This window comes from Corythoichthys intestinalis, chromosome 12, assembly GCF_030265065.1.
Source record: "Corythoichthys intestinalis isolate RoL2023-P3 chromosome 12, ASM3026506v1, whole genome shotgun sequence".
Taxonomy (NCBI): Eukaryota; Metazoa; Chordata; class Actinopteri; order Syngnathiformes; family Syngnathidae; genus Corythoichthys; species Corythoichthys intestinalis.
Window position 1 is genome coordinate 54702818 of NC_080406.1, and position 16062 is coordinate 54718879.

At 37.6% G+C, this 16062-nt stretch overlaps 1 protein-coding gene across 1 annotated transcript; it reads left to right on the forward strand.

Moving 5' to 3' along the window:
* The first annotated feature begins 944 nt into the window (after window positions 1-944).
* LOC130927575 (gamma-crystallin M3-like) lies at window positions 945-15860 on the forward strand. The gene is made up of 3 exons (XM_057853514.1): window positions 945-1028; window positions 7035-7277; window positions 15549-15860. The coding sequence occupies exons 1-3, from the start codon at window positions 945-947 to the stop codon at window positions 15822-15824; spliced, it is 603 nt and encodes a 200-aa protein (XP_057709497.1). The 3' UTR covers window positions 15825-15860.
* Window positions 15861-16062: the final 202 nt, after the last annotated feature.

Below are 16062 nucleotides of genomic sequence, written 5' to 3' on the forward strand. Positions count from 1 at the left end.
CTGTAATATCTTGTCAGCTCTGTTATTCTATATGTCTAGACCAGGGGTGGGCAAACTATTCCACAAAGGGCCGCAGTGGGTGCAGGTTTTTGTTGCAACCCATTAACATGACACATTTTCACCAATCAGCTGTTTTAGAGTGCAATCAGTTGATTGCAGTCAGGTGCTTCTTATTTCTGCTGAAACCTCTTTGGTTATACTATCTGTGCTGGGTCAGTTGGAACAAAGACCAGGACCCACTGCGGCCCTCGAGGACCGGTTTGCCCACCTTTGCACATGACAGTGAGGCAAAAGTAGAATCTTTGAATACACAAACACTACATTTTACTGATACAGCAATTACACAAACCAGTTTCTCTGTATTCTTTTATATTGTTTTAATGAAAAGCATTGTTCATTTACCTCATTAAAAACTTTAACAAAAATTGTTTTTGTCAAGTCCAGGAACCACTATACCCCATGTAACTACCACTTATGTTATAGTAAATGTTCAATGAATCCAAATGATGATAATAATAAAACATTCGGCATTTCAACAATATTGTTATACAGAATAAACTAGTGACCGATCTACTAAAGGTTGTCGAGATGGTTTTAATCCTAGCTGGGTTACCATTGATGATTTCATCAATGTGAATTGATGATTTAAATGCAGCTTTCAGTGACAATGTACAGCAGCTACAGTATTGTTGCCTATATTCATTTTCTTTGTTATCATCAGATCTGACTCCATGTGCAACACAATGAAACCAGCCATTTTGTTCATTTCAAACAAAAAAGGCTTTGTGTTACCTGGTCTTCAAGAGCCTGGTCACGAGACCACCATGTTAGACATGTGACACGGGCCTCTGCTGTACTCCATAGCATGCTGCTGGCTCAGGACTTTACACAATGGGGACCCGCTGATGCCGGTTGGTACGCTCCGGTATATAACCGATGGTGAAATGGAATGGAACAGCAGCAGTTCAGTGCAAGCGGCGACAGCTCACCTGACAACGATGACTACCACCGACATGAGCATGGGCAAGGTGAGCATTCGATATGACATATGCATTAATGAATTCCGGTACCATCGAAGGACAGTAGTGATATATTTTCCTTCATTCACATATAATCACACCATAGACTTCATAATGATATTGACGGGTCTGATTCGGCCTTCACTGTGCCACGCCTTCAAGAAGGGGGCCTTCCCACAATCAGCTTCAGTTATTCTCAGTTGGTCGCAGCGACACATGCAGCGATCCAACGCTGGATTTATGTTGAAAAAGTACGAAAGATGTACCCCATACAAACAGGAAGGATTGTCTCGAGTGATTTGTTTGAGGATTCAAGGGAATTCTTATATTTTCGTTTTTTCACAAGAATTTTCAACGTAAAAAAGTTTTGTAAGGCTGCCTCTACAATGTCTGACAGACTAGCATCATTCTTCGACATATTTACGTAAAATAAATGCTAATGCTAATAAAGACTGTTTTATGTCCATATCTATAAAGAATTCAGGGATTTAAGCATTTATTCAAAAGAATTTTCACCGGAAAAGCTGTTTACATAAGGCGGCCACCACATTGACTGACAGACTAGCATCGTTCTTCAACATATTTACGTAAAATAAATGCCAACTTCATGTTTTTTATTTTTGCTTGTAACCAAGAACCAAGACTGTTTTACATCCATATCCATAAAGAATTCAGGGATTTAAGCATTTATTCATATTATTTATGAATGCATTTATTAATAAGTTCAACGTAAAAAGCTCTTTGTTGTGGAATTGTGGTAAGGCGGCACCAGAGTGAACTTAGAGACGAACCGCACATTCGACATTTTTACGTAAAATAAATGCTACCTGCACTGTTTCTTTTGCTTTTAACCAAGAATCGAGACTGTTTTATGTCCATATCTATAAAGAATTGAGGGATTTAAGCATTTATTCACAAGAATTTACTAGGAAAAAACCTCTTTGTCTGTGATTCCACTCGGTCAGCTTTGACGGCCACGCCAAGAATGCTGGCCCCCTTTTAATCGGCCCACACCCGTCATTATCAATATGAAGTCTATGATCACACATATTTCTTCATTTCACTCAGTTTCATACATTTTCATTTTGCTAGGCTTATTCGCTTGGTGACTGAGACCTGCGACTGTTATTTTACTCAGAAAGCGATGGGAGCTTCTCAGCTTCTCTCCAGCAGGAAGGTCATCATAGCCGATAAGTTGTTATGGTCGTGGTGCACAGGTGCGCAGTGAATTTTCACTGGGGTATGACCCACAGTGCCCTCGAGGGGTTAAGTTGTGGGCTGGCACCTGCCTGCCGATTTGCATATGCATTTTTACAAGTGTATGATTAGCGGAGGTCGGGATCGAATCTTCTTGAAGGCATCATCGTGCACTCAAGAACCGAACTCCGGCCCGCCTTGCATTTTAATTGTTCCTTTTTTATTAAATGTGTTTAGCACTGGGGCATGTGCCCCAGTATTGTTCTGCAGTGCCCCAGTATAAATTTCACCGGTAAAAATAAAATAAAATAAAATAAAATACTTTGGAGTTTTAAGTCTACATAGCATAATCTACAGAATGCACCTATTTAATAGAGTCATGATATGGTCATATTCACTCCATATACACAATCTGCACATGGCTCCTTAATATGGTAATTTGTGCACGTAACTTTGGCTGTGATAAGCATATGAGTTGACATTTCTGTGAAGCAGCTCCGGTAGATATGCTACGTTCATGTGTGTCGGGAGATCTGAGTTCCCAAGTTGGGAAATTGGTCTGATATGTTGTAAAGTCATAATGTGGGATAAAAACATGGTTGCTACAAAGAAGGGCAGCCTATTTTAATGCTCCGACGATACATCACAAGTTTCGATTATTCCAACAACATGTGAATGCAACATCAATATTACAGTACGTGTACCAATTATACAGTCAACGGTGCAAATGACATCTTCCCACCTGCTTTACAGGCAGAGGTGGGTAGAGTAACCAAACATTTTACTCAAGTAAGAGTAGCATTACTTCAAAATAATATTACTCAAGTAAAAGTACAATTAAAGTCATCCAAAAATTGTAAGTAAGTACAAGTAAAAAAAAAAAAAAAAAAAAAAAAAAAAAAAAGAGTTTGGTGAAAAGAATACTCAAGTAATGAGTACTATTGTGGCTGACTGCTTAGATTTTGTTGATTTTTTTTCTTTTTTTTTCTGAGCACAAAGTTATCTATATGGACTATTGTTATAATGGTACTGTACAATAACCCATTACATAACCACATAAAGCCAAAGAAATACCTACAAATAAAATATAATTCAGACAAGAGAAAAAATTACATAAATGACGCATTATTTGTCATTACTGCCCTCTGGTGGAGAAAAGAGTTGAAAATTTGAATAGTGGAGAGTTCCTTCGTAATTACATATCTTATCATATCATATCTCCGGTTTTCCGTGGTCAGTCGGTGCCAAATAAAAACTTGGAGAGAGGTTGAAATCCACGATTTCGAGTCATGTTGAAGGCAGCGTTCTATATCACATACTTAATTTTTACGGTACTTTAAAGTCATGTGATTATTGTTGCGACGTCTCATCGGTGAATTCGGTAGAGCTACCGCGTTAATACACAAAGCAAGTCTCTACTCTTGGCATCGCTGGCAAAAAAAAATAATAAATCTAATATAAAGAATAAAGAGGAAAAATGTAACGATTCTTGTGTAGCCAAAAGTAGCGGAATAAGAGTGCGTTTTTTCTTCACAAATCTACTCAAGTAAAAAGTATAGCTTAGTAAAACTACTCTCAGAAGTACATTTTTCTCAAAAAATTACTCAAGTAAATGTAACTGAGTACACGTAACGCGTTACTACCCACCTCTGTGTACAGGTTGGTGCCAGATAAACTGTCCATCCTTGTTGTTCGTTTTTACCTGTGTGATGATGTTTGCTTGGTCACCTTCTCCCATAAATTGTGAATTTAACAGCTTCAACTTTACTGTTTACATATCAGGCAGTCAACTGTGGTAAACTACTCTGTTCAAAAATTGAACTAGCAGAGTAGCTGCCATCTTTAAGCTAACTGGCTATGAATACATTGACAATTAAAAACGATTTGACTGAGAGGCTCTCACTCTAGAGCTATGTCTAATATTGTGTTAATATGATATGTGGTATTTTAACTGTTTCAATACTGATGCTATTTATTGATATCTGTTTATGTGACCAAAGTGAATAGAATCAATCTGTATGAAATAATTGCCTAGCTTGGGATACAGTATAAACTCTAACAATTTTGTATGAGTGCTCATCATCATTTCCAGCTGTTTTACAAGAATTTTATTCTTTAATCTGTAACACGATGGATTTTTATTTTTTATTTGACCCAAATAGCATTACACTTGCAACTGGATATTAGAAAGTTAATTGCTCGCTGTAAGAATAAAAAAGCAAGGATGAATGAGAGAGGTAAGCTAGGTAACCCACCTAGGCAACATAAACCACTTTCAGGTCACAACCACCAGATCACCTTCCATTTGAGAAAAACTGATTACATAACAGTTGCAGTGATATATCCCTATTTCTGTCCAGACAAAGTAGAGCAGCAGAGCTGAAGGAGAGATGGAAGTTGATGAGCATGAGCAGAGGTGAATTGACTATCAAGAAGGGAATTTTGATTTTGAATAGCGATGGTTGAAAAAAAAAAAAAATTTTTTTTTTTTTTTACATAAACTTGTATTTTGATTTAATAATATAGTTTAATGGGCTATTTCTGACTTTTTATGATGGATAAGTGCTTTTAAGAAAAAAAATTGCTTGCTCGCCAGTGCCCCAGTATTGTATGAGATCTACTGATGCTCCTGGCATAGAGGCTTTCTTTGTTGCTCTGGGATTGTCCGTTGTCTTTTTCTGTCCATTTGAGAAAATGCAAACACCTTTTAAAAGAGGCTGTTTTTTCTCTACAGGACTTAATCGCTATCATAATTTATTTATTTTTGTCTTTTAATTTGTATAATGTTTCACAAAATGAAAAACGTAAACAGTTTATGGCGGTACAGTGAATGAGTGGTTAGCACGTGCACCTCACAGTTCTGAGATCGAGGGTCAGTGGCGCGGGAAGTGGGGTGTTGAGGGTTCTGCAGCACCTCCTTGTTTTGGGGAGAAAAAAAAGTTTTGATAGAATAATTTTGTTAAAAAATAAATAAATAAATAAATAATATATTTTGAAAAAGGTTTTGTTTGTTAACAACATGGTCACCGCCTGACACTTGCTTGCTACTTGCTATTGGAATGGAAAAATTCTAAAATTAAATTCAAGGTCAATGAAGATTATTATGATGATAATTCTATAATAGTGCCCAGCGACAAAAAGTTAGCAGCAGATTTTGACCGTGGAGTCTAAAAAGGAAATCTATCTCTGGTGTATAAAGGAAATTTAATGACATGCAATGACATTTTTCAGCCACCAGGGAGCACACTTTCCACCCTTTTCCCCCTCAAACTCCACGTATAGTTACTTCTAAATAATATTACTGAAGTAAAAGGTAAATGTCATCCAAAAATTTACTCAAGTACAAGTAAAAAAGTATTTGAGTACGTGTACAAGTAAAAAAAGTATTCATTGAAAAGAATGCTCAAGTAAGGAGTTACATTGTGAGTAACTGCCTACAATGTCAGATTTTAAAAATGCATATATATTTTTTTTTCTAGCACAGCTTCATCTATATGAACTGTTATTATCATACTGTACTATAACCCAATGCTCCCAATCTTTTTTGCACCACAGACCAGTATGATATGGGCCTTTTTTCACAGATCAGCAATGTTTGGCAGAAAATGACAGTGAATATAAAATAGCACGACGGGGCTAAAAACGAACATTAAGTGAAGGAAGAATGTAACTCAATATACGCTGAATCAACCTTTTTTAACAGCAGCATCTCCTAAAACTTGATGGCAAATATACTTGATCGCAGGCATAATGAGTTCTGAAAGGTTTCTTGCCGTTAGCAATACGGTTCGCCGCGATGTATGATGCTCTCAGTGCAATTGCCTTTGTTGCCTTGTTAGCTAGCTTTTAGCCACATATCATGTAGAATGGACTTGGTTGTAGGCTCCTCTTCTGGCTCAGCAGGTGGCCTTTTCCTGTAAAAAAGCTGTCTCAAGACGCCGCCGCCCACAGCGCACAGCCAACTAAAGTTACTGTTTACATTGACTGACACTAGGCTGCTATAGGTGTGCAAACACACCAGTAATGGTGGCCAACCACTAGAGGGCACGAACACAAATCTCAACTTAGATTAGTCAAGAGGCACAAGCCAGATTGCAGTCATTATAAAATGATTTATTATTTCTCTGCGGCGTGGTAGCAAATGCACGACAGACTTTTACTGGTCCTGATTTTTGCGGATCCAAGCTAAGTTACTGAGCAAATTTCATGACTGTATTATGCCAAAAAGATGGCACAAAAATCATCACATATAGACTTGAATACTATGACCCATTACCTGTCCAAAAAGCATGAGTGCTCTCTAGTAGAGAAAAAACATTATTACCTCTGAATGGTATAATGGTGTCATGTGGTTATTGTTGTGACATATCATTGGTGGAACGCTACTCTGGCAAAAATAAAGTCAATATGTAGAATAAAGAGGGAAAATGTAAGACCACTCTAGTCCGAAGTAGCGGGAGTAAGAGTTGTGTTTCTTCTTCAAAAATCTACTCAAGTAAAAGTAAAAAGTATTTTGTGGTAAAACTACTGTAAAAACTACATTTTTCTTAAAAAGTTCCTCAAATAAATGTAACGGAGTAAATGTAACACGTTACTACCCACCTCTGTTTAAGGTAACAGTTTAAAGTTTTTTTGTTTGTATTTTTTTAAGGCATGTCTAATGAGGAACAACTTTGAGAGGGTGTTGACCTACAAACACAAATACTTTACCCGTTCTACTGGTTGCTGTTCTACAGTTGCTTAATAGTGAAAAACATAAAGGAGAGCAGGGACTTTTTTTTTTTTTTTTTTTTTAATCTACTGTATTTGTTTTCCCAGATCATCTTCTATGAGGAGAGGAACTTGCAGGGTCGCTCCTACGAGTGCATGAGCGACTGCTCTGATGTGTCGTCCTACCTGAGCAGGTGCCAATCCTGCCGCGTGGAGAACGGCTGCTTCATGATATACGAGCGTCCCAACTTCATGGGCAACCAACACTTCATGAAGAAAGGCGAACATGCCGATTCCATGAGCGTGATGGGCATGACCAGTGGTATCAAGTCCTGCCGCATCATTCCCATGGTGAGTAAACCCTGGTTTTGTCAGGGTGCTTTCAAACTCTTAGTCCAGGGGTGGTCAACTTTATTTTTTACCATATTTTCCGCACTATGAGGCGCACCTAAAAGCCTTATATTTTCTCAAAAGCTGACAGTGCGCTTCATAATCTTCGTCTAGTTTTTGGTGACAAAAACTCAAGACCAATTTTGTCTAGTTTTATTCGACGTCCACTAAATATGTTTTCATCGGTAAAATAAATTTAAAAAAAGATTCCAAAAAATAAAAATAAAAAAGGTTTCCAACTATTTCGAATGAACATTGACAGACAAGCACATATTGTAGCGTCTAAAAAGACAACATCAACACACTCAATAGGAAAACAGTACATTATTTTCAATTAATTATACCCACCTTGACGCCACGAACTGTATGTAAAAAAAAAAAGTTGTCTGAGAGTGAATGAGAATGCTCGCCGTTAGCATTATCCTATTGTTGACGCGAATACTAAGCTAATGCTACGAGTTACATTTAGTGTTTGATGATCACTCAGCAGGGTCAGCACAAACACTTTAAAGGCTATAGCAACATTGCATATTCTCTCTGGCCAAGAAAAAATATCTTCCCGTGTGTGTAAGCCTGCATGGAGACTGTAGACGGCCTACTGGGGATTGGGGGGTAGTGCAGCACATCAGGAGTGATACAATCAGACACTGCTATGCAGGCTAACTACACATTAAGTGTCACACACTGTGAACATGTGACGGAAACTGTTGCACATTTTTGTCTCGTTCTCGTCTCGTCAGACGAAAACTGACATTCAGTTTGTCATGTTTTGGTCCACCAAAATACATTTTTAAGTCGTTATTGTCTCGTCATAGTCATGAAAAAGTATTCATTGACAAAATATTTTCGAGATCTTCATCGTCGACGAAAACAACACTGCTGCCGTCCACATTACTCAAAAGTGCGCATCACAGTTTTTATTTGGCATCGATAGACCGGACATATGATCATTTTAATTTCATGGTTGATAATATTTCCCCATTAGAGGCCAGCCGTGGTCTTTGGACGGGTGATGTTTGAAATCTATAGGTTTTTCTAGTCAGAATTCAATGATTTTTGTGAATTTTATGGGCCTAATATGGTCATGTAATAGTTAGTACAGAAGAATAATAACAGTTAATATAAATGATGTTCTGCTAAGAAAAAAATATACTATTGTTTTGTTTGTTTAAATCAGACATTGTAAGCAGTTACTATTACTTTAGTACAGGTGGTCCCCGGATTCCGCGTAAATCAGAATTACCCATTTAACAGTGTTGTTAATCTTACTAATAAAAAAGTAATTAATTATAGTTACAAATTACTTCTCCCAAAAAGTAATTGCGTTAGTAACTCAATTACCTGAATGTAAGAGTAATTAGTTACTTGGCAAAGTAATTGGTGATAATTACTTTTTTTTTTTCCCTCAAAAAAAAAAAAAAAAAAAAAAAAACATTGGCCACACTATGTGAAGTTTTTTGTGAAGTTTTTTGGTACAATTGGCCCGAGCCCAATTCTTTACCCTAATTTACCCTTTACCCTGAATCAACTGTTAAAAGTTGTTAAAATTGCTCCCATTATTGCATTTGTTCCCTTCTCTCTACTTTCGACATATGAAAGTTTTAAAACTGTTTCATCATTTAAAGATAGATTCAAGTCAAGATTTTGCCGATTTAGAAGTATTTTAGATAAAAAGTTACTTAGGTAAGCTAGGAAGGTTCTCTACAACAGAGCCGTCCTAAAAAGTCTACTGCTTTAAGATGACGGCTGTCTACTAACGCATTTAGTGCCATGCAGTGTTGATAATTTTACTTTAAAAAAGTAATTAATTACAGTTACAAATTACTTCTCCCAAAAAGTAATTGCGTTAGTAACTCAGTTACCTGAATGTAAGAGTAATTAGTTACTTGGCAAAGTAACTAGTGATATTTTTTTCTCCAAAAAAAAAAAAAAAAACAGGTCACACAATGTGAAGCTTAAAGGGTTTGGGGGACAATTGGCCCAAGCCCAATTCTTTACCCTCCACTTAACTAGACACAAGGGTATTGCGATAACTAGCTAGTAACCTTTGCTATGTGTGGAAGTCATTTAAAGTTGTGAATCAATCGTTAAAGTTGTTAAAATTTCTCCCGTTATTGCATTAGTTCCCTTCTGTCTACTTTAAACATGTGTAAGTTTTAAAACTGTTTCATCATTTAAAGATAGATTTAAGTTAAGATTTTGCCGATTTAGGAGCATTTTAGATTTTAAAAAATTACTTAGGTTCGCCTGGAAGGATCTCTACATCAGGGCCTTCCTGAGAGGTCTACTGCTTTAAGATGGCGGCTGTTTACAAACGCATGTAGTCCTTAAAACATGTTGGCAATGCAGCCGTGTCTGTCATCTGCATCTAGTTCTATAATATGATATCTACCGTGTCATGTGGGCGTAGTTTGTCGGCTATGGCTGCAGTCAGGTATTATTGGAGCCATCTAGCATCGCGGTTGCAACGGCGTCTTCCCCACTCCTGCTCTGCTCTCGTCCCCGTGAGTCCGTTTGTCTCAGACTTTTTTTCATTCAACCAACTTAGTAACGCATAGTAACGCACGCCTTTCCCGCCTCAGTAACGGTAACGGCGTTGCCAAGATGAGAAAAGTAATTAATTAGATTACTCATTACTGAAAAAAATAACGCCGTTAGTAACGCCGTTATATTGTAACGCCGTTATTAACAACACTGCCATTTAAGTACCCATAAATAGCTCCTAAATCTCAAAAACACTATCCAAAAACATGTATAATATGTCACATTAATAAAATGGTAAATGGACAGTACTTATTTAGTCCATTTATCTACATGGTTACCATGCCCAAAGCGCTTTACATTAGCACACATTTACCCGTTGACGCAAACATTTACACACCAATGGTGCTGCTGCTGAGATGCAAGGCGCTGCCAACAAATTGGAGGCAAATTAGGATTCAGTGCCTTGCCCAAGGGCACTTCGACAGTGGGCAGTCGTAGCAAGGAATCGTATCGCTGACGCTCGGGTCCAAGGACAACTCCAGCTACCAACTGCACAACGGCCATAGTAAAAGAAAGTAATTTTTTTTTTTTTTTTTGATAATCAAAGCGTGTTATGTATGAAAACAGACAGTAATTTCCCGCGTCAAACCGTGATGGCTAGGGATGCCCACAATCTGATCACGCGATCGGAAACTGGGCCGATCAGGCCATTTTTCAGAGAATTGGAAGCAAGTGAAAAGGATTGTGGTTTTACCTTTTTTTTTTTTTTTTTTTAAAGTAAAAGTAACAAAATAATCTAGAAATACAATGCCATTAGCAAAAGTAACAAAAATATGAGCTTTACACTCTGCAGCACTCCTGGAAAAAAGCGGAAGAGGAAGTACTGTAAACAATACAGTACTGCAACAAGTTTGGAACTTTTGTTCAAAATAAAAATAAATAAATGAAACAAATTCTGTATCAGATTGAGAATCAACAGATTCTCAAAATCAGGTGACTCGAACTCGGGTGCAAAAATATGCGATCCGGATGTCCCTAATCATGGCGGGCCGATCGTCATTTCCTCTTTCTTCGCAGTTAGATGAAACGTGGCCATTATCAGCAATTATCAACAAAAACTGGAAAGAGCAAAATTAATCTGGAAACATAGCAAAATTAAATTGCTACTGGATAAGAGCCGAGAATGAGACGGTCCATCGTCCATCTTTGGACATGTGTGATTTATTTTGTTGCCGATGCCAACAAATAATGACGTAATGTCCAGGTTATAAAATCCCATCCCCCGCTCTCCCTCCACATAGATCGCCGAGTCACCAACACCGCACAAGTCTGACAGTGTCCAACCTGAAAGCCATGACACCGGTAAATCCCGTGTCGCATTACACAGGAATTTAGCGGGATATAAGTCTGAAAGGGGCTACTGTTACACCCCTAAAAAAACAATTGCGAACGAGCCTCCGCCGTCGTGAAGTCAAAATCACAGAAGTCAAGTATGTCTTCTTTTCACAGTCACTGAATATTTTACATTTACTTTGAGTAACTTTTTGGAAGACTACCTTTACTTGGGTACCGTATATTCCGCACTATAAGGTAAATCGTAAGACGCACTTTCAATGAATGGCCTATTTAAAAAATGTTTTCTTATATAGTGCACACCGCATTATAAGAGGCTGGGGCTGAGTAGAGGTTGGGGTTGCGTTATGCATCCACTAGATGGAGCTGCGCTAAAGGGACTGTCATGCCATGAGTAACCAAACTGATGCGTATACAGGGTGACCCCCCCCCCCCCCAAAAAAAAGGGAAATTCTTAATAATCCAATAAAACCAAGAGTGATGGAAGAAAAAATATTACAATAATACAAATTGAAACCTTAAAAATTGTCATTTAAGAAACAGTGATGGAACTTTTTACTTATTAACAAATGACATTCCTTAAATGGCATCCTTCTGTACGGAAGTATTCTTAAAATCTGCTGTTGAGATTCCTCATTGATTCCTCATCTGAGCTGGAATACTGTGAATTTCACCCTGAATTCACAATAGTAACTAAAATGGCACATTGCTCAAGGTCACTGTCTCACAGTGCAGCCACTTCCTCATGTCTGCCAATACGCAAAACTTCCGGCTTTTTTTTTTTTGTTTGTTTCTTTTTTTTTATTGTGGACAAAAGCAGATTTCAAGAATGCATTCATGCAGGAGAACACCGTTTAAAGGACAAGAAATCAACGGTTTTGATCATTATGGAGTAATTTTGCCCTGTTGTACTGAATGGATGCATTTTTAATATTTCATATTCCATTTAGCACATGACAAAATGACAAATAACATTGTCATTTGTCATGCCATTTATTTAGCAATTGGGGAAAAATATATAAAAAGAACATCGTGTAAAAATATTGGAGTAGAGAGATTGAAACAATGACATTTTGATGCTCTCTTAGTCGCATTCCTCGTTGTGAATCTTCTTTTGTCTAATGATGGAAGATACACTGCCCTCTGGCGGTAGTGTTGGATCTGAGTGGACTGTCGCCTTGTATGACTGAACAGACTCTTGTCTGACATGGATAAAGGACAGCTGCACTCTGGTTTGGCTCACATAAGGTTGTAAGTTGTTTCAGCTAATATATGTTTGTGTATCCATTTGTAATTAAGTTTAGAGCTACAGTTTATGGAGTCGTGTGTGAGCGATTGCTATGAGAATTGTACATACGTTAGCATTTGAAGCATTTAAGCTAGCGGACTTTTGTTTGGGAAATTAGGCTAATTTGATCTACTAAATTTACAGTGACGGAGGCAGAGCCTCACCTGTCATCATGACAAAAAAATAATTATAGCATCAAATTTATATTAATATTTGTCCATTGCTCTTTATGTATGACTCATTTCAAACATTTTCTATAGTCAAAATCGCTGAATTTGCCCATTTCCTGTTCAAATAAAGAAATGAAACGAGAGGTGCGGCAGCAACGAGTAAAGCCTCACCTCTGATTGCGCAATCCTTAACAAACTGGGTTGATACATGGAATTGGAGCGTGCTGGTTGCCGTACATCTGCATGTCGCCATTATAATGTTTCCAGATACGTTTATTTGACCTGATTTTCCTCAGTCTGGCTAATGTCTTTAACCCTTAAAGTTTAATGTTTGTTAGCGACATATTTAGTTTTGCTGATGGGAAATAAAACCGCAGTGAAAAGGCGGAGGTTGCGGCAGATAGTACTCTGCCGCACTGCAAGGGGGCGTACGTGAGAGACTTTCCGTTAAAAGTGGACGCGGTTAACACAACGCCGGAGCTAAAAGGTTTGCTTCAAACTACGGGACAGAGGATAACTCGTGCTTTTCAATCGGACTGGTGAACCCGAAAAGACTGGCAATGTGGCTGTCCTTCGAAAAATCGCCTTTGCTGCTTTCCCTGCCTTTTCTTCTCAACTTGTGCCAATGTCTGGACTAACACGAGATATTGTGACATTAAAAAACTACCACGAAGCCTCAGCAAACATGAGAGCTCGACCACTCACATTCAAAGCCTGTTTGCTTTAAAAACTTTTGGAAGCTCAAGGATCGATTTGGCTTTGACGAACAGCGGAAGCTCAACGGTAGCATCCTCAAAGCTAAGGTAATAAAAGAGTTTGAAAGACCTCATTAATGCAACCTGCATCCTAGCTAAACAGGAGTTAACATTTCGTGGTAACGATGAGCGTGTAGCTCTTCTAAACGTGGCATATATGTAGAACGATTACATGGTTTTGCTGAGAAAGATGAAAGGTTAGCTAGACATTTGGACACATCCACTGTGTTTTCTGGCTTGTCAAATAGAACACAGAACGATCTAATTGAAGCAATCCTCTCCATTGAGGCGGAGAGATTTTTTTTAAAGTAAAGGAAAATAAGGAGGACTTTAACTAAAAGGGCGTAGGTTTGCATAGGGACGGTAGGGACATAACACTACCAATTTTTCAGCATGCTAAAATTGTCCCTACCAACTTTTAAGCAACCTTACCTTTTTTGCATGATACAATGTTCAGTTACATAGAGAATTTAGATCTTTCAATAGTTCCATATGTTGTAAGGATAGAATTGACCCTACCATTATTAAGTGAATTATTTTCACTATGTTTATGTTTGCTAATAAAAACCAGACATTTATTCAGGAAGTTTTCAAAATGTTTCTTTAGTATTTTTTGAAAACAAAGGTTTGAATCGAACAGTGTATCATCTGAACCAATGCATGTAAAAGTTATTATCAGTAGATAAGGATTTATTTTGCATTGATCATTTTGCCTATTAATTAATTAGGTTCATATACATGAGAAATGTGGCCCTTTGCCCCCTTCATCCAATCTGTTTGGTCTAATTAATGTCCCGTCCCCAGCAAAAAGTGTACCTACATGCAGGTTATGCTGTTATATCGTCCCTACGAATGTTGAGACCAAACCTATGCCCTTCCAAAGTAACACCGGTTTTTGTGGTGAAGGACAGGCGCAAGACCACAAACAGTTTTCATTTCAATCTTATTTAAAAAAAAAAAAAAAAAAAAAAAAAAAAAAGAGCTTAGACCAAGAAAAATACAATAGGATATTTTAAAAGTAATTCTAATTCTTTGTTTTTCTTTTCACACTTTTTGTTTAGCAATATGTAATAAATTGATTAAAGTTTCAGAATTAAAAGTTTTAAAAACAACTGAATATTTCACTAAAGGTCAGAACTGATTTCTGTGGTTTTGTACACCAGGGTGTAGAGCAAATGCATGTTATTTTCTTACTTTTACGTATCGATAATATGTACCGTGTGTGCGTGTTTTGTGAAGAATGCTGATGAGATATGAAATAACCAGTAGCCAATTGAATAAGCTACCCTTTTTGGTTTATATATTTGGAAATCTGACACTAAAGGAGTCAGTGCCTCACCAACCATGAACCTCACCGCACGTCACTGGATAAGACTATATAGACGTTTAAACACCAATTGTTTAGTGTCAAGTGTTTTTATTGTTAAAATGTGTGTCGTTTTGAACATAAGTACATTTGTGTGTTACAGCTTTACAAATTGTCAAAAGTGAAGTCAAAAGCTTAAAAAACACAATTGCCTTGTTCGCTGTCTGTCAAGCCTAACAACTTCACATTTAGTGAGGACAGAAAGCATCATATTAATAAAGTAAAGTAAAATATAAGATATGGTCTAAATAAGATACCGTGATGTACAATAAGGTAATGTTTATGTGACTGAAAAAAAAAAAAAAAAAACTGGAGACAAAATGGCAGACGAGACTCTGGTCAAATCATTCAAGTCAAGTACGTTGTAACCCAGGGACTACCTGAATAAGGCGCATCTGATTATAAGGCGCACTGTCGCTTTTTAAGAAAATGGAAGGCTTTTTGGTGCACCTTATAGTGCGGTAAACACTTTACGCCAAAATTATTTTGTAGTAACGCTACCCATAATTGAGTAAAATCTTTTAATTGGTAATCTTTGTTTTAGTCACCTCTGGTAATCATTTTAAAACATGGCATGTTGTAGTGACTCACAAAAATATTGAACATACTTTAAAAAAAACTTGTCCCGTTTTTTATGAAAATTTGCCTGCGACACTACTGTATTTTATGAAAGTACAGTACTTGGAGAGCTATTGCTGATGACATTTTATTACAGGACCATAAAATGCATTGATTTGGATACCGAAAAGTGAACAAGCACCTTAAGACACTTCCAGAAATCTCCCATTTATTTTTGTTTTACTCTACCCAAAACAGCACAGAGGCCAATTCAGGATTAGGATCTTTGAGCGGGAGAACATGAGCGGCCAGTCCCAAGAGCTGCAGGAGGATTGTGACAACATCGTGGAGCGCCTTCGAATGAACGAATGCCTGTCCTGTCAGGTGATGGAGGGCCACTGGCTGCTGTTTGAGCAGCCCAACTTCCGTGGCAAGATGGTGTATGTGAGGCCCGGCGAGCACCGCAGTTTCAGGGAGATGGGCATGAGCAGCACTCGCTTCTTGAGCATGAAGCGCATCATAGACAAATGCTAGATGTTTAATTTTTCAAATTAAAAACAAAAACAAAAATTGCCTGTTAAACTTTCTATCAATTATTACTGTATTTATACAGTATGCATGTGCATGTGTGTGTCTGTTATAAGGGTCATTCCAGATGGGAGGACATTTGCCTTTCAAAATTGTTCACGTTTAGGATTTTCTGCAATATGTTCATCAGTAACAGGTAATGAACTATCAAAGCTTACCGTAATTTTCACACTATAAAGCGCAC